Source organism: Typopeltis vanoorti, chromosome 14 (assembly GCF_054136105.1).
Source record: "Typopeltis vanoorti isolate ZY-2024b chromosome 14, IOZ_Tvanoo_1.0, whole genome shotgun sequence".
Taxonomy (NCBI): domain Eukaryota; kingdom Metazoa; phylum Arthropoda; class Arachnida; order Uropygi; family Thelyphonidae; genus Typopeltis; species Typopeltis vanoorti.
The window spans coordinates 40,607,024-40,630,087 of record NC_143562.1 but is presented as its reverse complement, the minus strand read 5'-3'; the positions used below and the strand labels follow the sequence as shown (position 1 = coordinate 40,630,087).

General features: G+C 35.6%; 1 protein-coding gene across 1 annotated transcript in view; it reads left to right on the top strand.

Annotated features, from left to right (window-relative positions):
• LOC150099390 (semaphorin-5A-like) overlaps window positions 1–23,064 on the top strand; it is a 129,376-nt gene that overhangs the window by 65,798 nt on the left and 40,514 nt on the right. The window contains exons 9-10 of the mRNA XM_090404337.1: window positions 4,071–4,180; window positions 7,847–8,048. Coding sequence (XP_090260463.1) covers window positions 4,071–4,180; window positions 7,847–8,048 — 312 coding nt within the window. The remainder of the gene's footprint in view (window positions 1–4,070; window positions 4,181–7,846; window positions 8,049–23,064) is intronic.

Genomic DNA, 23,064 nt, shown 5'->3' with positions numbered 1-23,064 from the left:
TATAATTGTGTCCAGAATCATTCAAGAAATCAATTACCAAAGTTTGGCAGTTTCTGGGTACATCCTTGAGAACCTGTACCTTAGGAGATTATGAGATTTTGAAATACAGTCAATTCTCAACTTATAATTGGGTTCTGTGCTGACAATCCCATCATAAGTCACAAATTACTATATGAATAAGGATATGTTAATAGTTAATATGCCTGAATGCTAAAATGTGAGAGTCTGGTTTCGTATATTTCTTAACTAATTTTACTGTTTGTTTCTTACCAGTAATAGTGGATTTGCACTTACCAGTAATAGTGGATTACTGGTAAGTGCTCCACTTACCAGTAATCCACTGGTATGTGGAGCACTTACCAGTAATTGGTAAGTGCTCCACATACCAATGTGGAGCACTTACCAATTACTGGTGAGTGGATTTATTACTGGTAAGTGCAAATAATAACATTTCTGTACACCATATGCACTTACCAGTAATATAATCCACTAGAAACAGATGGAGCAAGAATCTTTAAAGCTGCTGCTTTATTTATTGTGCAATTCATCAGAATAGGCAGGGGAAGCTAGGCAACCAACAACAATTTCTTCAAATATTTGCATAGTGTTCTGAGAATGGTTGACCCGAAACTTGTGGAAGGTCTAGGCTTATCTTAGGGGTGATGGAGTGACAGTAGGATTGTACTTCTTTAAAAATGTGTACCTTATATCCACCTTAATCTGCACAGGTTTCCTTTTCTTTTCTGAATAAATTTCTCTGTAGCAAGCAGTTACAGCTTGCATCATCCTGTTTTCATGTGGGATCCATTTCCTCAAACAACAGACCTTTCTTATTAACAAAGGTAAGTGCTTCTGCCAACTTTTTCATCGTAAACTTTTTTAGGGAACTTAGCGTTTCTCTTCTTGTTCTGCTTTTTTTCCTTTCTTCTTCATCTTCTGCAACTTTCTGTGCTTCTAGCTCTATAAGGACTTCATTTGAGAGCTTTTTTTCACAGCAGCCAACAAATGCTGTACATCCTCATTGTCAACTTTCAACGTTTTAACTAGCAGCACTATCTTGTCACCAGTCTCTTCTAACATTTTTTGTTTTTGTCAAATCCTGTGATTGTATGAACATATATTTTCAGTAGCTTCTTTGAGACACTATTCATACACCCTGATGTCACCTCACTCCATGCTGCATCTGTAAGATATATTCTTTCCAGAAGTCTGAAGTTTTTCTCAGTAGAAGCAAAATTATTTCTTAAATAATATGCCTTGATGACAGCAATAACACCCCAGTCCATGAATTGTAGGAGTGAGGTGGTATTCAGTGAACATGTTAATGGGATGACCATCATAAATATGAGTAGTCAGAAGTCATGGACTGACTATATATGTTTCTTTGGGGGGGGGGGGGATTTTTTTTTTTACTTTTGCAAACTAATTTCTGTTTAAAAATAATTTAGTTGATATGTTTCTGTATTCAAGTAATTGATAATTAGTTATTATTAAATCCAGTTGTTAACATAAATGCAGCTTAACATGTTCATGCTGGAACAAACTTGCATATCATGCACCAGATAGAAGCTAGACTTGACTGCAGCAAGCATGCTCATTTTTACAAATCTTTTGAGAACTGCTGGGTGTTAGTCTTTTTCTGTAGAAGTTTCATGTAAACAATGTTTTTGATCTGTCTCAGTGATGTACTCCCAGAAAACTGTCACAGCAGTGAATGCAGGAAGATGCCATACTTCAAGCACTCAAAGAGTATTTCATGCTTAAAATATTATGGATTATAGTAATCATTCAGTTGTTATTTGCACTTAGTAAAGAATCCAAGTATCAAAATGTATTTTAGTAATATACAATTTATGATTAACATTCTGTATTCTTCAAGTAGCAAGAAAAAAATAGTTCTTGCAATTAGTATTTTTCTCTCAAATTTTATAAACTTTGGCAATATTTATTTTTTAAAAAAGACAAGTCTTGTAAATTTTACTGCTTGTCTTAGAGCAGGTTTTTACAAACATCCATACTTAGGTGAGATTTGAACCCTTAGCCTTTTTACCAAGCAAGTTGCGGAAGCAAGCCTTATTTTCTGCAAATATTTCTCCTGTCCTCTAAGAGTCAGTAGAGAAATTGATATGAGAGAGAAAACACTATTCTTTTGAAATGATCATTAACCTCTCTACTGGCCATGGTGGATGAAATAGTGACACGAAATTGCACTTCTTATCCATGTTGTTCAATAGGTGTTATAGAATTGTATCCAGATTTTGCTGAACGTCTATAGATGTCATGGCCGGTTGGGGTGTTAACATTCATTTTCTAATTATTAAACATTTCATTGAAACTTTGGATGATTTTATAAGTTCATGCATTTTACAATATGTAAGTCAGACTAGTAGAAATTTCAAAATCTGGGAGGTAAAAAAAAGACAAGAAAAATCTGGCCTCCTCATGCATGTATCTGCTACTAATCACAATGTATGAAAGAGTTCACTGAAGTAATGTACTCACATGGCTCTCTCTCACTAGGAACCAAGGATTCATTTTCAGTGATGTGTGGAAGTTTTAATATGATATGTTAACATACATGACTTCAATTTTTTCGCCAATAATCTAAAAAAGTGTCTGTGAGAACAGATGATACATGATCTGTGCATGTCTCATGATTCATTTTTTGTTTGCATTGCTGAAGATTTATCTGATATTTGCTTTATTTATGATGCTTTCTTTCTAGATATATACTTTGAAGAAGCAATATCATTTGATTTAGAAAAGTATCTGATTTAATCAGCTGCTTTTTATCACAGCCATTTTATTCAAGATTTATCATTGTGTTTTTTTCCAGAACTTATCATATTACAGTATTATTCATTATTGACCCAACAGCAATAATTTGTTGATAAGTTTGTTAAGTTTATACAGATTCATTTATTTCTTTGCAGATACTTATAATTGAATACTTGGTGACTCATTTAGTAGCACCCTGATCTCAGAGGGGTGAGGGAAAATAATGAAAACTTGTATGGGCTGTTTCAACTGATCATCTTCATAAGAGCAACGGAAAATAATGAAAGGTGAAGTCTGTGGCAAGTTTATTTTTATGGTTGCAGTGAATTTTTTAGGCATTGCTCATTGGCAGAAATCTTGAATTTATTTGAATACGGTGGAGCTTCCAATTCTCTGGGATCACATAGGGATGATGGATATTTATGGAATTGCTGTCACATCTTATAGCTATGGTTTCCAAAATTCTTAACAATCTTATCCCTCTGATGATAACTTCCAGTCGAAACAGCCCATACACCGTTATTTTATTTTTGTTCATTCATTCTTCATGGAAGGTCACGCTATGTATTCCTCTGTTGTTGTTTTTTTAATTTTCCATATATTTTTATCTTTATTTTATTCCCTTCTGGTAAAAAAAATTCCATGCTTTTAAATCTATCTCAAGGTTTTAAATTCCTCTTGTGAATTATTATTCTTATGAGTTTGATTCCACTTGTAATCTATTATTCTTTTAAGAGTTCAGATTATGAGTTTATATCTACCAACATAGCTCTTTCAAAATTATGTTCCAAAAATTTTTTTAAGTCAACAAGTCAAACACATGAAGATCTTCCCTAAGGTATGTCTAAAAACATCTTTCATGTTATCACACTTTTAATATATGGCTGAATATATATAATTTTATGCTTTAATATTTAATCATGGAATTGCCAGTGTTTCTATACCAGGGGTGTCCCTTAAGAATAGGCAAATTTGCCATATTGTATTGATTAATATACTTGATTGAAATCTGAGAATTATGTTGTTGTTTTTTTCCAGTTGTGTTTCCAAATTTTTCCATCAATAATTAAGTTATTGATGGAAAATTTGTTGTGGAAACATTAAGGATTAGTGATGGAAACACTTATTGGAAAAAACAGATAATTGTAATGGTTAATGAAGTACCATAAACTGAATAATGTATTGAATAGATATATAGATAGCAGCATATGCCTGTGTTATAATTTGTTTAGCCTAAAAATTATGAGAATTTAAAAAAAAAATGCAAATACATACTTGTTGCATTTTTGTAGTGCTCTTCACTAGGCAGTGATCAGGAAGCTCTAGATGCTCAGAAATACCAGTTGATGCAGCAGGCAGTACCATTATATGAAATGCAACCAGTTAATACAGAGCTTGGAAGGTATTGTATTATTTAGATTGGACTCTCTCTATATATGTATCTGTAAAGAATTAAGTTTTTTAAGTTGAAGGAAGTGACATCTATGATTCAGTGTTTCCTGTTAGCATAGAAATATGATCTTATAATGCTATAAATTGATTATTAGAAAACTATTTTTTTTTTTACATTATTTTCATAGAAAAATAATTTTAAATTAGTGTTTCTCAAACTGCTGGTAGCACAATAGATTCCTGAGTGATGTTATTATTTTAAGGCACCTCCAACACCTTTCGTATCTCTCCAGTAACTGATTCTCTGATGTAGCATTTATTGCACTCACTTGATACCCCTTGCATTCACTTACCACATACCATGGGAAAAATCTAGATCTTACTGGATGCAACCATAAGAGGCATGATCCCTTGTTCTTCCCTGCATTAAAACAATTATGCTGCTGATTACAGTTGGGACCTTCTATTATCAGAAAACCTCCCCACCATCAGTGCTTTAAAATCACTTTGCTGATTTATCATCGTCAAATTCCTGATATGCCCTCAGGGAGGGAGGTGTACTGGATATAATATTATTGCATGAAAAGCTTATATCAGTACTAACTTCCTATTGACAATTTTCCTTCAGATTAGTCTGTTATCTGTCAGGACTCCAGTATTGTCAGATCTTATATTATACAGTAAGGAGTGTCTTCTTACTGTATAATAAGAAAGAAAAAGCCGAGTTCTAGGTATACTGTACCAATATACCTAGAACACTTGGCTTTTCTCTGGGTCTTTTTATTATTATTATTATCTGACATCGATAGAGTCCGACTCATCATGGGAGGTACATACGCTATCACATACACAAAGCTTATCCAACCATGCCTTAAACTGACAGCAGTTTAAGCCTTAAACTCACTCCTCTGTTTACACCATCCTTATACAGTTTAGGAATGGCCTCCTCTTCTATCCCCTTCTCCCATTCTGTGAAAAATTTCTTCCATGTCAACCTGATAACAATCCCTAACTTATATGTCTCACTCGCATCCCTTTCCTCCTATTCACAAAGCTTTGCAGTTTACATTCTTTCAATCTTTTCTTGCTCCACATTCCAAAGATCACTGACCACCTTTGTGAATCTTTTCTGGACCCTTTCTTACATATCCTTGTCACCATAAAAACCTGGTGACCAAATCTGTGCACAAGAATTCGTAAGCCCTTATACAATAGAATTATAGTCTCTTTATTTCTGCACATCAGGGTCCTCCGCATGATTTCCATTATCCGATGTGACGACTTCATAACTCATACAATGTGGCCCCTGAATTTCAAGTCCTTGTCCACCACCACTTCCTGATTTCTCATCTCCTCTACCTCCTTTAAAGTCTCCCTGCCAAGTGTATACTTTGCTTACCAAATTTCAAAACCCTTACACTTTGCAACATTGAACTAACGGTTCCACTTACCTGCTCATTCAGCAGGTAAGTGGAACATCTGCTTGAGTCTGCATTGCTCTTCCCAATTTTGCATTATTTGCAAACAGCTGCATATCATCATTTAAGCCCATCCCAAAAATATTAACGTACAAATTGAGCTTTTGCAAAATCTAGGTATATTACTTATATTACTGTGTATGCATCTCCTTGATCCAAGACATTTATCACCTTGTTATAGAACATAAGTAAGTAAGTAACAAACCCATGCTGACAACCACAGAGAATACTGCTTTACCAAATCACCATTTCTATATCTAGTTCTCACCAATCTCTCCAGTACCTTAATCACAACTCCAGATTATAGATTGGCCTATAATTGTTCCACCTTTATGCAGTGGAACAATTTTACCTTCTTTCCACTCTCTTGGAACCTGTGCTTTTGTAAGACTTATTAAACAGGCATGCCAATGCTATTGCCAATTCCCTGAAACATTCCCTTAAGACACATGTGATATATCATCGAATTCTATCACCTTATTGACATCAAGGTTATTTATTTATTTCCTCAAATACCTTCTACTCACTCACAATTAAGCCATCCTCTCCCATGTCCTCTATAGATGAGTTTTTCATGATTTCACGCTGATGAGGATGAAACATCCTTATAAATTGTTCACTGAATACCTTAACAATGTCTTCTGCAGCAGTTACCATTCTACCATTTTCATCCATCATCTATTACTCTATTAAAAAATAATGAGGTGAACCACCATCCTGCACAAGCTATCTCAAAACAGCTATGTAGCTATGTGTGTTTGAGAAGTGGATACAGTAACAAAAAAATAATATATATAACATATGGAGGGTGTTATTTGAAAAGTAGTTATGCCCAAGTCCATGGATACCAGACATACTGTGTCTCACTACTTTTCAAACATGACTAGTAAATTGTGATTAGTATTAACAGTGGCACACTTTTTGATGCTTAATGGTTTGTGGGAGGGGGGGGAGAACAAATCATTGCATCAAGGATGTATTGTATTGTATACAAAATGTGCCATGAGTGGTTCAATATACGTAGGCTGTTCAATAAGTAATAAGATTATATTTATACAGAAAACAGATTACCTTTAATCGTCATCATTTACATGATATTTTTCGAAGTAACTACCGTGAGACGCGATGCATTTGTCCCAACGTTGCGTCCACTTCTTAAACACATGTGAAAGTCCTTTTTTTGAGAGTTCTTTCAAAACCGCCTCCGCAGCTTTTACACATGCTTTGTTGCTTTCGAAATGGCAGCCTCTTAGTGGTTTCTTGAGCTGAGGAAACAGCCAGAAATCGCACGGTGCAAGATCAGGACTGTATGGAGTGTGTGGTAGGATATCTGTGTTGTTCTGCAAAACGTCCACTACACAACCAGCAATATGTGGCCTTGCATTATCGCGGTGCAGTAAGAAGCCATTCTTCAGCAATGGACGCTTCCTTTTGACGTGCTTGGTGATAATCGCTGCTGTGTTGATCATTGTCTCTGTGATGGACGTTGAAGGTCTTCCCTCACGTTCAAGATCTTCCACATTTTGCCTTCCTTAAAAGTTTGATGCATGCCAGCGAAAAACACTTGTCCTCAACATTGCTTCATCGTGGAAAGCTTCATGTATCATGTTAAAAGTGTCTGATGCCAATGTTTGCAAACGCACACAAAATTTAATCGCAAAACGCTGTTCCAAGGCGCTTCCATTTCGAAGACTGGTTGCGCCTCGTAGGTGCGCCAAAACAAGCTTGCGTTTAGTCACATGACACTCTGGCACATCAGCCCATATATGCCATCTATCAACCTCTTTTGTTAATACAGACAGCAACATTTCTTTATTCCACAGAAATTAATATTGTGATGAGTGGTTTCACCACAGTAAAATTAGTCTTATTACTTATTGAACAGCCCACGTACAAAGGGATTCAAAATGTGCCAGCATGAATCTTTCTTGCATCTGATATATCAGATTAGTTGTAAATGATAATAACTAGTACTGTATATAGAATTTAGCCACTAGATGGGACTGTGGATGTTAAGTATCTCAATTTTAAATATTTCTTAAAGTTTGAAAATATGAACAGAATTTTTTTAGTAAGTAAATTTAGATAATTTATATACTTTAAATTACACTGAATATTTTAGTAGGTGTTATTAATTTGATTGAATTAAATAACAATTTTGTTTTACTTTTTTCATAATTGTAAGGTACATTTTTCAGATTTGACTACATTGTGGTTGATGTAGTTTCTACTAAACACAGTGATGAAGTTAAAGTTATCTTTGTAGCTACAGTAGATGGCATAATTAAAAAACTGATTCAACTTTCGCATACTTCAGAAATCTGTATCAGTGAGAAACTGTTTCTTTTTCCAGTTAATGGTGTTGAGAGGATTGAAACATTGAGACTGTTCAAGGACACTGTATGTATCATCTTATTTAATTATGTATACCAGAAATATGCATAACAGTTTAACACATGTAAAATAAAGAGAGAGAGACAGAGCAAGTTATTAGTTATTTGCTCTGATATTTCCCCATTACGAGTGTATCTTCAAAGATAATCCACCACAATCAAAGATATTGTGCTAATAAGTGGTAAAACAGCATTTAAAGGTGGTGATAGGTTGCATGCCAATAGCATGAAGTATGAATCTCTCCTTGGACATGGATATTAGTGAAAATCTTTATGTGCACTTTGTTATCATGTGAGATTACCACCCTCTTTATTGGAGACCTGAAGTGGCTTGACATTTGGTCTCTAGAGTGGATGGGGGGGGTAGAGACTGGATTATTCTTGCCTTCTTTCTGTGAGATTCACATGAAAAATAAATATGAATAAAGGCATACATCATTTGTTTACTACTCGAGTCTTGGTCACAGCTGTATTATGGAGAAGAATATACTATTTTTCAAAAGAATTGGTGAATAATCTTAAACATCTTCTATAATGAATTTATGTTAATTTATCCACAAAAGATTTCACTTTATATTTAATGCAGTAAGTGTGTATGTTGTGCATATGCATATATAAAATTAATAATAGCTTATGGTAATTGCCTCTTCCCAAAATTTGAATATTGGTATGCAATCTTGATAATTCAAATTGGACCATGAAAAGGTCCCATGTCACTATCAATGACATGGAATTCAAGGTCAGATTCTAAGTATTTGACTTTAATTTTGACTTTCGCTAATGACCACTTTGTCCAAAATAGGAACAGATTGCAGAGTAATGCACCTGGTAAACATCTGATAAGGATAATGAGGTAATGTGTCGTAGCAGATGGCAGAAAGGATATAGTATCTAGATCCTATTCACAAAGAACTTATGCTATCTATCTTGATATCTGTATATAAAGCAGAGTATGACACTCTTAATATTTAATTGAAGTCTAACTGAAGTTGATACTTATCAACGATGTTAACCTGTGAATGATTAATCTGGTTGTAGCCATTAACAGTCATGGTAGATTTTATGTTCATCTGAATCAGACTTTGCAAAACAGATGGAATGAGACTAATGAACCAGTGTTTTGACATCTGCCTTCTATGATAGATGATGATCATGTGAGGATTACCAGACCTATTCTAGCCTGTAAATATAGATTTCTATTTGACCAAAAATGAATGGTATGATAGGAATATATGTTATTAATATGAACATACTGCAAAAACATAATCTACAAAGCAAAGCCGGACACAAGACTGTGAGAACATGGAACATTTGAGAGTTGACTTTTCAAATGTTCCATGCATTAGTCTGCTAATGTAGGAGAGATAGTGATTAGATTAATGATACCTTCAGGGGAAATTCCATTATAAAAAACTAAGATTCTCTTAGAGTGGTATGTTTGTGAATAATGATACCATGGTAATAGAAATCATCATTTTGGTATCAAATAAATAAAGATGTTCTTATTTAGAATCATTAGTAAAATATAGATTTGTAAGTAATTATATATTTGGTTTAATTCTTTATCCAAGTGTAAGCAAACAAAGTTTGTGCCTGAAGTATTTTCAGGACTGGGGCAACTCATGGCAAAGGTGGTATAACTTCTCATCACTTGCCTTAGTATCCCATAATGCAAAGCACATCTCCTTGCAGAAATGTATAATGCATTAAGGGAAAGGCCACTACCCAGACTGGTTTTGACCTCTATATATATTTAAATAAAGGTCGAAAACGGTCAGGGTAGTGGCCCTTCCCAAAATGCATAGCATTATACATTTCTGCAAGGAGATGTGCTTTGCATTATGGGAGATACTAAGGCAAGTGATCAGAACTTATTCTACCTTTACCACGAGTTGCCCCAGTCCTGAAAATACGTCAGGCGCAAACTTTGTTTGCTTACACTTGGATAAAGGATTAAACCAAATATATAATTAGTAACATAGCCAAGTGAAAAAACTTCCATCATAGATTTGTAAGATTTACAGACAGTTTGACTAGAGTGTGATACATGCTAATATGTACCCCCACATGCTAATACGGCTAAGACACGTTTAGACAAGTCTTAACATGATTTTGTATGCAGTTGCGTGTTCTACACTGTATATTAAGAATATTTTAAAACAGATGTGTTACATTTGTAAATTATTTTTATAACTTTATAAATTACAAGAAAACCAAAATATCCCCTAATTGTTTTGAGTAGTATAGATCCTTGCTTATCACCAAAGACAAATTACTTATCCTATCTTAACCTGATATTTATGAAGTGTTTCGTTCTTGTCACCTGACTTGTTTTATTAATAATTATTAAAATTATATTCTGAAGTTATGCCAGTGTGAAATTCTGACAATTGTCATCAAAATTTTCATGAATGTTATTATAATATAAATAATTTTGCTGTAAATAGATGTTCAGAATTATTTGTTAGTTCCTTTGAACCTATAATGTTAGGTTCTCTTGCACATACAGCTATAACCAAGACTTGAGGTGGAAAGAGGGCATGTAATTATATGAACCTTTGAATGATGCTTCATTGTTTCTTAGCATTCTCTCTCTCTCTCTCTCTCTCTTTCTGAAGATGCCCTCATAATGAATGATGAAATATAAGAGCCATTAAATCTTGTTACATATGTTAGACATGATTTTAGTATACATCTGACATCCATGTTTCTCTGTTTAATTACAAATATAAAATTATAAGAAATTTTTATTCATTCCAAAATTGTGTACGTGCACATTTATGCATGCAGGCAAGCACACAAAAGGAATATTTTCTTTCATCTGAGTTACATTTTAATAGAATCATAACTTACATACCTCGTAATTTCTTTTGTTTGTCAGGAAATATAAAACTTTTATTTATTTATTTTTTTTTTCACATAAAGAAATAGTTTAGTATCCAATACTTTGAGAAGTCATAATTAACAAAACAGTTGATGGAAAAAAAAAAATGTAAATGCTTCTAGTTGGCAATAATAAATGTTTATCGTTATGTTATACCATGTAAACAAAAAAGTTTACATTTCCCTTTGAAAACTTTAAAAAAGATTTCCAAGTAAAGTAATTGAAAACTTGTCAAAATAAAAACCTTTGGCATGGATTGGTGGTCAACTGGAGCAGGTCATTGATGTATAGTAGAAAGAGAGTGGGTGACAGAAAAAAACCTTGTGGAACCCTAGCATTAGTTGCATAGTTAGAAGATAGGGTACCATCCACCATCACATGCAGTATGCATCCAGCAAAGAAAACTGCAACCCAGCTGTAGAAGTCATGGGACAGACCAAATGATGGGAGCTTACTTATTAGGTGCTTGTGTCAGACTCAATCGAAAGCCTTGAAGATTAGCATAATAATTAAAAGTTGCCGAACTTTTCCATGGTGCTTATCCAGGGGTGGGTCACACTGGTGAGATCTCCTGTTCAGTGACATTTGCAGAATCCATACTGGCAGTCATTTATTAAATGAGGTCTTTCAAGGTAGCATAGGAGTGGGGTGTTGATTGTTTTTGTCCATTTTGGAGAGGACTGAGATGAGAGAGAGATCGGATGATAGTTTGATGGTAAGGATCTGTCACTCTTGAGAATATGTTGGACATGAGCTAATTTCCAAGAAGTAGGGCAGATAAAAGTAGAGTAAGAGAGCATTAAGAGGTGACATAACATATAAGTCAACTCTGCAGTATAAATCTTCAGGACAATTGGAGAAAAGTTATCTGGACCAGGGGACTTTTTGGTATCTAATTTAGACAGGAATTTTCTTATCACTTTCTGGTGAAAGTTCAGAGGAGGCATTTAGCATTGGGTGTTTGAAATAGTTGGGGGATTATCAAAATCATCTATGCAGGCATTTGAGGAAAAGTATAATACCAGAAGATTTGGGTGGTGATGCAATACACCTATCTGGGTGTAGTGTTGGGCAAAAGTTGTGGCCAACTGCTTTTGCAAGAATGCAAGTTTCCTGCTTTTGCCTCTTTGGAAATTGTTTTTTGATGCATTGAGTTTCTTGCATCTGTTTCCACTTTGGTGTAAGCAGTGAGAGAAGGCAGAGTTCTTTGTGATAGCTAGTTGTGGTATGCTTGGTTCTTCATTTGTACAATCTTGGCACATCTTTTAGAGAACCATGGCTTACTGAGGGGATGGGAATTTAGCATAGAATGGGGAATATATGCTTCCATTCTGGAGAGGATTACTTCAGTGATATGTTCAATGCATATCCTTTGGTCGAAAGGTTGAAAGCAATAATTCAACCAAGGTGAATGAGAGCGATATAGACAGCATATGAATTTTACAGAATAGGAGAGAGAGAGAGAGAGAAGAGTGGAACTGGCTGTTGATGTTGGAGCTAAGACCATGTGTATTTGTAAAGTGGATCGGGAGGTCTCTGTGGATCATGCACATTCCCTATACAGTACTTATACTTTGGTTTTCAAGTTGGCTATTAACAGCACTTGATTTCCACACACTAATATTCCTCTTTATAGTCAGTGTACCTCATTTCATCAAATTTGACATGCTCTTGAAGGCCATCACTCATGCCACATGTGAAAGACATGTAGAGAGGGGGAAAGAAGCTGGAATCCTTGCTGTAACATCAACCATTTCTATCATCCAGTAATGGTTGTTGTTCTTAAGGTAGTGTTACATCTGCCACGATATTTTCTGCATCTAGGGAAAATATGCTTTTATGATAGCACCTTGTTGAGGTTTTGGAGACCTATTTTTGTGGAAAAAAGTGATCATGTCAGGAGATTGCACCAAATCAAGTATGCATAGAAGTTAACTTGAAGATATTAGAATCAAATCCATATATTTATCCATTACAAATGATAAGATCAGATTAGGAGATTTTATTTCTGATTACATAAGAATTAAATCATCATTACATTTTCCAAACATAAGCAGAATGCACCTTAAATTTCACTAGGTATATTTTTTATGTGTATGAAATAACTCCAAAAGAGTGGACCTTAAATTTCACTAGGTATATTTTTTATGTGTATGAAATAACTCCAAAAGAGTGCCACCAAACTAACAGTATAATTTCATAATTTGCAGAAATAGTAAGTTTATTTTGCACATACTCAGAATGGACAAATTTAATACATGAAAATATTGTTTCTTTATTCACAGAACTTTCACTCATTGTGTCATGGCATCTTTGTTATTATTTGAAAGATGGAATAATTGTGTAAGCATACATAACATAATTAACAATTCAGATATTGAGAAAATAGTCCACTAAATGATGCCTGGACTCAGTTTATTTTTTAAAAAAAAATTTTTTTTGAAAAATTTTCCTACTGGCTGAGGAGATCCCAGTAAGAATTGAAACAACTGTCTGCTGACTTAAATTCTTTTAAAAAAATATTCATTTCTAATTATAGTAGATGTTGCTCTTAGTATTAAAATATTGTAAGTCACTTCTTGTGCTTGCAATGGGTAAATATAAGAATTTAATTTATTTTACCAATCAGAAATAAAAATCTCTAAATCTGAAATATTTAGAGGAAAGCTCATAAAATATCAGACTTTAAGGTTATTTTGAGTAGATATTATTCTTTTAGAATGCCATTGTTTTAGAAATAAAGAATTGTTTATATACTTTTCTCCCTCTAAAATATTAAGTAATAACTTGGGAAACATCACCTGTATCCTCAAATGGAGAATTTGTAGAACAAGTAAAATATTTCAGTATATTTAAGCACAGTTTTTTAGTGAAGGTGGAATAGATATAGAAATAGATAATACAATGCTTACTAAATAGCTTAAGGAAATTACAACGTACAATAATATACATTAAAATAAATTTTAATACACTTCCAATATTTCGGCAATGTCACGTTGACATTTTTACAGGAACTTAGAAACAAGACACGTGCATGCAAGCACAATACACAGTAAATGAGGACGAAGCAGGAAGTTATTCTTTCTCCTAAAAGTCCTGATAGTGCCCCCTAGTGGGCAATGTAGGTATTCTTGGTCGTTTGGGCTGAAGGTCTTCTGATGTAGGTTTCCCAAATTTGGGGCAGTCTCATGCAACCAAATTTGTTGAGGTTTTGATTGATTCTTAGGGCTGAGGCTGATTCCATGAATAGCCTTTCGTATTTGAATTTACTACGGTGTATTATCGTGGCTTTCTTCCACCATATTCTATGGCGGTTATCCAGTGCATGGTCTGCAAGACCAGAGTGGCGAAAACGGATGTAGTCCTTGTGTTCTGAAATTCTGATATTAGCTGTCCTGCCTGTTTGGCCAAAGTAGGACAGCTTACAGCTGCAAGGGACCTGGTAGGTCTAAGGGAGGAGGTTGGTCATTAGTGGAGCAAATAAGGGATGCCAATTTTCTATATGGTCTGTAACGAGAGGTCAAGTCATGTTTTTTTAGGATTTTTGTAATTTTTTCCGAGGTGCCTTGGATATAGGGAATGGTGATGGATTTAGAGTAATCCTTGTTGTGAAGGGGAAGAGGGGGGGGTTGTGGTTTATTTTTTGGATTTTTTTTTTTGGGGGGGGGTAGCCATTGGCTGAGAAAGTGTTGAGAATGTGGTTTAGTTCTGTGGTTAGGGCATTGTCATTTGAACAGATAAGTTTAGCCCTGTTGTGTAGTGTCTTAATGACTCCATATTGTTGTGAGGGGGGAATTGTTGGTGGATGTATCTGCCTGTGTCGGTGGGTTTTCTATAAACTGAGAAAACCAAGGTTCCATCAGGCTGGCGGGTGACTAGTGTGTCTAAGAAGGGAAGGCAATTGTTTTTTTCTTCTTCCAGGGTGAACTTGATTCTGGGGTGCTGGTTGTTTAAATGTGTTAGGAAGGAGAGGAGTGCGTCAGAGCCATGTGACCAAATAACGAACACATCGTCAACATAGCGAAGCCATATTGTTGGTTTTTGTGGGCAGAGTTTAAGGCTTTCTCTTCAAAGTCTCCATAAAAAAGTTGGCCAAGGATGGGGAGAGAGTGGTGAACCCATGGCTGTCCTCTCTATTTGTTTGTAGAATTTTCCTTACCAAACAAAATAGCCTGAGTTCATTGTGAACTGAAATAGGGCTGTGATATCGGGAGGAAATTTAGCTTGGATTAGCTCTAAGGATTCTTTGAGTGGGACATTTGTGAATAAGGAGGAGACATCAAAACTGACCATTAAGTTGGTGTGTTGGAGTGTAAGGTTTTCTGTGCTGGCTTTGAAATGGGCTGAGTTTTTTATATGTGAAGGTGTGTTGCCAGTATAGTGTGCGAGAGCTTTGGCCAAATGTTTAGCTAGTTTGTATGTGGGGGAATCAATGCCATCCACTATGGGACGTAATGGTACATTTTCTTTATGTATTTTTGGGAGTCCATATATACGGGGGGGGGGTTAAACAGCTTTAATTTGTTAGTGACTTCTACAGGCCAAGAAGTGACCTTCTTAAGGAGCCTGTGGAGTTTTCTAATTTGTGAGTTGGTGGGATTGTACTCGATAGGGAGGTAAGTAGCCCGATCTAACAATAGAGCATTAAGCTTACCTGTATAATCCGTTTGGTTAAACAACACTGTGGTGCTCCCTTTATCCGCTTTGGTGATTATTATTTCCTTGTTTTTCTTTAATTCTTGCAGGGCTTTGAATTCCTTATTGGGCATGTTGGTTTTTGGTGGTTTTGCTTTGGTCAGAACACAAGCCACATCCAGTCTAATATCGTTGGCGACGTGGTTTGGAAAGTGTATCCCAGATTCAATTTGTATTATAATGTCTTCAACAGGTATTCTTCTGGGCGCAATGGCAAAGTTGTGGCTACGTGAGAGAGTGTCGAGTGCTTCAGGTTTCAGAATAATTGAAGAAAGGTTGACTACCATGTCGGTAGGAAGTTGTGGTTTGGAGGTTGAGTTCTTTTTTAAATTCTCAAATTTCTTGATGTGTCGGACACATCAAGAAATTTGGAAATTCGGACACATGTGAGACTAGCAGATTCATTTTTTCAACATAAGTGGTTTAAAATAACAGTGGCACTTCCTTTATCAGCTCTAGTTATTACGATGTTCAGATTTGACTTTAATGATTTCACCGCTGTTAATTCGTGTTTTGTTAAGTTGCTTGTTATTGTTTTGTTATGATTTAAAATGTTGGCGGTTTCTAAACGTATTTTGTCTTCTATGTTATTTGGGATGAATCTTAAGCTTTTTTCAATGTTACAAATAAATTCAAGTTTGTTTATTGACCTGGGTGCTATGGCAAAATTTAGACCTTTGTTAAGTACCGAGAGTTCGTCTTTGTTTAAAGTGTGGTTGGATAGGTTAACTACGTTACTGTTACCTGGAGGCGATTGGTGGCTCCTGTTGTTTCTTGCTTCAGGTTGGTTGTTATCATTCACTGTGGAGAAATTTGAATATGGCCATTGGTTTTGTCGATCTTTTAGTCTTTGAAATTTGGAAATTAGGTTTTCTTTCTTCATTTAAAGGATATGATTCACCGTGTTGTCCGTAATCTTTTCCAGGATCATCCAGATATCTGCGTTTAAGTAGCTTGAAAGTTCAGATTTTTCATTTTGTAGCTGGTTTTTTTTTTTTTTTCAATAGAAGTCATGCCAGTAGAATAATCTGTGATCAATTCATTGTTTCTCTAGCTTACTGTTATGTAATGTAACTCAGCTTGTCCTGTATATTTGTATATGCTCCAGATGATGATCTTAATATGAAGATCGAAACGTCAGGATATTAAAAGTTATTTATAACATGGTTGTAAATTCCATAATTTCTAAAATAAATTTTAAAACTTTCTTACATTACTATTCTTTTCAATGTGATATTAATTTTATCCTGCTTAGCACTAAGTAATGATCTTTCCCAGTATCAAATCCTCTGTACTCTCTTGTATCCTGAATCAGCATGAAGATACCACTATCGACAACATTGTAGTCAATGAGGGTTTCTTGTGTCTTCTCTCCACTTGAACTTGTGCACATTTTTTATGTCGGAACATGGTGTTTATAATGACTAGTCCATGTCCTGAGCAGAAGTCCAGCAAACACTCACCATCACTATTAGCTTTTACCTTTACGTCAAATTTTCCCAAAATGTTCCTATATGCCCGGTAGGATTCATTTCCTACTCTGCTGTTCAGATCTCCAACAAGGACCACTTTTTCCATTTTCTTTATTCAACTGCCTGTTGTAATGACTCGAAAAATTCCTCCACTTCTTTCTTAGATTAGCCTTCTGTGGGACCATAGGCATAAATCATTTCTCATTTCCCCATTTTGAAGTTTGCCTACATAACTATACTTGAAACTGCCTTCCGATCAAGAAGTTTATGTTTGTATTGAATGCCATTGCTACTCCTTCCTTTCCTTGATCAGAATTATCTGAATATAACATCCTATACTTATTATTTAGTAAGATATCACCTGTTTTTGTCTTCTTTGTCTTAGTAATGTCAATTATGTCCACATGGTATTTTTCCAGTTCTTCTGCAAGTTTAATTTCCTTTCCATCAATACTCCTTATATTGATTTTCCTATCTTCAGTTCTTCTGATGTCAGGTTTCTTCTTCTTCTTCTAGATGTTGAGTTGCATCTTGTTCCAGTAACTGACTTTTCAATGTTCACCCTGGTTCTCTGACGAAAAACGTGTGGGGGGGACTTGTTTAACCTGGTAATGCCCCAGCTGGAATAAAAATCTCATTAGGTTGTACCATCATATGCATTTCTGATTGAAGCCAATAGCGAATACAGTTTGGTCAGCTAAGTCCCATTTTGCCAGCCCATCCTCGTTCATTCAGTACCTAGTGGATGTCTACTAACAGGGCTCACCACATGAAGGTGAGGATTGGATATTAGGTCAGAAGCCCCAGTCAGTTCTCTGCATTCCTGAAAGGTGATGTGGAGGTTTCTTTCCAGTTATTTCTTTGATTCTCAAGCGATCAATATATTTATTCAACAAATACTACACAATTAATATGTTTCTGTTCTTCAACAGAAAAGAATGCAAAATGCTTACTTTATCTTTTTGTTTATTATGTGCTGCTACCAGTGGAAAACTCAAACTAATGGAGAAAGAATTGGAGAATATTAGCTGGGATATGCCTGGTTGGCCGAGCGGTTAGCATTTCCGCTCTCCAGACAAAAGACTGCGGGTTCGATTCTCGCCATGGACCTGGATGTTCATGATTGCCTGTGGAAAATAGTAGTAGTGGTGGCAGGCAGTAGATGGTGTTGGTGTAGTTGCAGTTAGTTATAGTTGGTGGAGACAAAGAGGTGTAGAGTAGGTGTTCTCCCTCGATGAGTCTTTGACTCCCTGGAGGTGTCACGTAATAATAATAATAATATTGTAGGTCTCTCTGAAACACACTGGCCAGGAGAAGGATCAATAAAAATAAAAGATGGAAGAATTTTTTACTCAGGAAGAGATGGTGTTTCCATATTAATTAAAAACAACTTAATAAACTCTATAACATCTATAGAACCACAACGGCCTAGAATAATTGCCATAAGAATAAAAGGGAAAGAAAAAGGAGTCTACTACAAAATAATTCAGATATACACCCCAGATCAATCACATGGAGATGAAGATCTAGAAAGCTTCTATCACCTAGAAGACCAAATTAACAAAACAAGTAAAAAAGACATTTTAATAGTGATGGGAGACTTCAATGACAATACTGGAAAATACACACCAGACATGATAGATGTAATGGGCAAATTTGGTGTGAATGAAAAAGGAGAAAGACTCCATGAATTTTGGACACAGAATAACCTGTTTGTCACAAACACCATCTTCTTCCATAAACCTTCACTTATGCATTTATGTACATATTACTTATCTACATAAATGGACCTCACTATTTTGATTAACCAAATGGTGAGGTCCGATGGATTAACCAAAAACTGCATTGACTATATACTAGTCAGAAAAAAATTGGGAATCATCTGTTCAAATGTAAGAACATTGAAAAAACCAGATTTTGACTCTGATCATGAAATCTTGGCAGCAAAAATTAAATTAAAATTCAAGAACATACCTAAGATCCATAAAAAAAAAAATAGACACCTATACAAACTCAAAGACAGAGCTATGCAAAACAAATTAAAAAAAGTAATAGAATCTAAGATAAGCCAAGTGATCTCTGACAAAGTGGAACATTTATGGAACCAAGGTAAGGAAATCATGGTGCAGACTGCCCGAAAAATATTAGGAACAACTATTAAACCAAATAAAGACTGGATCATTGCAGAAATATTAGAAATCATAGAAGAAAAAAAGATATGCAAAAAGCCTCTTAAATAGAGAAAACACAGAGGAAAACAAACAGAACCTGAGACGACTCAAAAAGAAAATCGACAGATTGTGCAAAACAGCAAAAAACAACTGGCTAATAGAAAAGGCAAAAGTGAAGCCAATAAAAGGAATAGCAAAACAGTCTACAGAATCTCAAAAGAACGCATGAAATGATATGGAACCAAAACACTAAAAAAAAATGAAGGATGAAAATAGCAAAGAAACTGGATCTATACAATAAATAATGCAGAGATAGGAAGAGGAAAGGTACCACTGGTAATAAAATAATAAATTCTATATGCTATAAACCAAATGAAAGAGTCCAAGGCTGCAGGTATTGACCAACTACCCATACAACTCTGGAGGAAATATGGAGGTTATAAAGCAACTAACTTCCTATTAAAACTCTTTAACCAAATTATAGGCACAGGAGAAATACTAGATGATTGGAAGACAGGAATCATAATACCTATTCACAAAAAAGGAAATAAGCAAAAATGTGAGAACTATAGACAATAACTCTTTTAAGCCATAGCTATAAGATTTTTACACACATCATTCAAAACAGAATTCATAACATAAAGGAAGAAATTATAAGAGAGGACCAAGCAGGTTTTAGAGCCAGCAGATCAACAATAGACTACATCTCCGCTGTTAATAACATAGGTGAATAATACTGGGAACACAATATGCCTATATACTTCTGTTTTATAGACTTCAACAGTCCTTCAATTCAATAGACAGAAATAAACTGATTCAAATCCTCAAAGATAAAAGAATAGACTCAGAAATCTTATCATTCATCAAAAACTACTATAAAGGCACCAAAGCATTCATTAAACTGATAGAATAAAGACTGATATATTTAAAATAGAAAAAGGAGTCATGCAAAGATGCCCACTCTCACCACACTTATTCATAATAATGCTAGAAGAAATATGCAATGCAGTAGATGAAGAACCAGAACTACAAATGAATGGAACTAACATAAACCATATTAAATATGAAGATGATATTATCGTTCTGGCTGAAACTAAGATACAATTAGAGAAAACAATAAACACCATAAACAGTAAATGCAAAAAGTACAGAATGAGAATTAACTCGAACCAAAGTAATGAAAGTCGGAATACAAGAAGAAAACCTAACAATGTAATAGAGGGAACAAGAGGTTCAAGAGTTTTGGATTTGGTTATAGCATCAGAAGAGTTGATAATAACTGAGATGACATCTCTCCCACCAGTTGGAGAGAATGACCATATGGTTTTGACTTGGAAAATGAATAGACATGCAGGAGTATCAAAGAGATGGGAACATATGTGGAATTATAAGGCAGGTGATTATAATAGTCTTAGACGTCAACTTGGGAAAGTTTCATGGAGGGAGGAATTGGAAGGCCGGGATATCATTAGTGCGTGGGAAATTATGAAAGAATATTTGTTAGCAGCAATGGTAAATTGTATACCACGAGTGAACAAGAGGACACAATTTGGAGTAAAGTGATGACAAACAATATTAAACAGGAATTACATGCAAAAAAGAGGCTGTGGAAGAGATATAAGGAGACAGGAGAAGAGAAGATGCATGAAGAATATAAGACACAGGCCGGAAGAGTGACTAGTATGTTAAGGAAGACGAAACTGGAATATGAGAGGAGATTAGCCCTAAGATCCAAAGAAAATCCTAGGGAATTTTTTAGATATGTGGCCAGTAGGAGGAGAAATGATGTGGAAAAATGATATTGTGGGATAAAAATGGGAATAGAGTGACTGATGCAGCGGACATAATAGAATTGTTCAATGAACACTTTATTGGAGTATTTCATCCTGGAGGAGTCAGTTTTAATGCTAGAGGGATAGGGCAGGTTCAAGGTTTAGAGGTACAGGAGGAGAGAGAGTGTGTTTAAAATACTGAGTACTCTGGATGTCAGTAAAGCTGTGGGACTGGATGGTATTTCACCATGAGTTTTGAGAAAATGTGCTAGGGAACTGACAGTGCCTTTGACCTGGCTTTTCAATGAAAGTCTGGCTGCTGGAAAGGTGCCCATGGAATGGAAGGAAGGTAAGATAGTGCCATTGCACAAGAGTGGTAGCAGACTGGAAGTGTCTAATTATAGACCGGTTTGTGTGTCATCAATAGTTAGTAAGATCTTGGAGAAAGTAGTGAAGGACCGTATATAGCATTGGGCAGATGAGGGTAATGTTATCTGTGAGAGTCAACATGGATTTCTGAAGGGGTGCTCTTGTTTTAGCAATATGCTAGCCTTTCATGATAAAGTTACAAGAGCATTAGATGAGGGAAAGGCATATACTGCCATTTTCTTACACTTAGCGAAGGCATTTGACAGGGTGCCACATGATAAGCTGATATTTAAGTTGCAGCACATGGGTCTGGATGTCAGATTGGTCAACTGGATTCAGGATTGGCTGTCCGATAGGTATCAGAGAGTTGTATATGGTGGGGCAGTTTCAAGGAAGCAGAGGGTTACAAGTGGGGTCCCACAGGGCTCAGTACTGGGACATATATTGTTTAACCTTTATATCAATGACATTGTCAGTGGATTGCAAGGGGATATTCAGTTGTTTGCAGATGATGCGAAGCTGGGAAGGATTATTAGTGATAGTGCAGATGCGGCAGCCCTGCAAGAGGATTTGAATAAGCTAGATAGATGGACAAATGAATGGGGGTGTCGGTTTAATGCAACAAAATGTAAGGTCTTGAGGTTTGGGAAACATCGATGGGACACTGCATACTCTATGGGAGGAGTTATTCTGGAGGAAGTAGAGGAGACAAGAGATCTGGGGTTGATGATTGATAGAACCCTGAAATTAAAGGACATGTTGCAAAGGTGGCGAAGGTAACACAGAGGATTGCTGCAATAATGAGAAGGACACTGACCTGCAGAGATAAAACAGTTATCATTCTGTTGTATAAGACCCTGATCAGACCACACTTGGACTATTGTTCTCAGATTTGGTCTCCAGGATTTGAAGGGGATAAATTAACTGTGGAAAGGGTACAAAGGTGGATAACAAAGATGGTTTCAGGACTGTATAATGATAGTTATGAGGATCAGCTGAGGGAATGTGGACTGCAGAGTTTGGTGGATAGAAGAAGGAGAGGTGATATGATTGAGACTTTTAAACTGTTGAGAGGTGGTTACAGGGTTGACACTGGGGAGTTCTTTCGCTTGGTTGAACAGCAGGAAGGAGTGATGACAAGAGGCCATCCCTGGGAGTTACAAAAGGAAACTGTGAGCAAGAGGGTGAGGAGTGGTTTCTTTGCATGGAGGGTGGTTGAACCATGGAATGCATTGCCTGATGGAGCGGTGAGAGCGAGAACGGTCAGTGAGTTCAAGGAGTGGTATGATAGACTGTGTGTTTCTTAGGGGGGGGGGACCTCCCAAGATGAGTCTTTTGACTCCATGGAGGCCTGAATAATAATAATAATAATAAAATCTTGAAGGACAACCACTAGAACAAATAAACAGCTACGTATATCTTGGTAGACTTATTATAAATAAACTAAATAACCTTGAACCAGGAAAGCACAGACTCAATATAGGATGGTGAGGCATGAACAAAATGAATAAGATATGGAACAACAGGAATATAACAACAGACCCCAAAACTACAAAACTGTCATAATCCTCACAACCACATATGGAGCAGAAGCATAGAAACTAAACCAGAAAGAAATAAAAAAAAATTCAAGCATTCGAAATGAAATGCCTAAGGATAA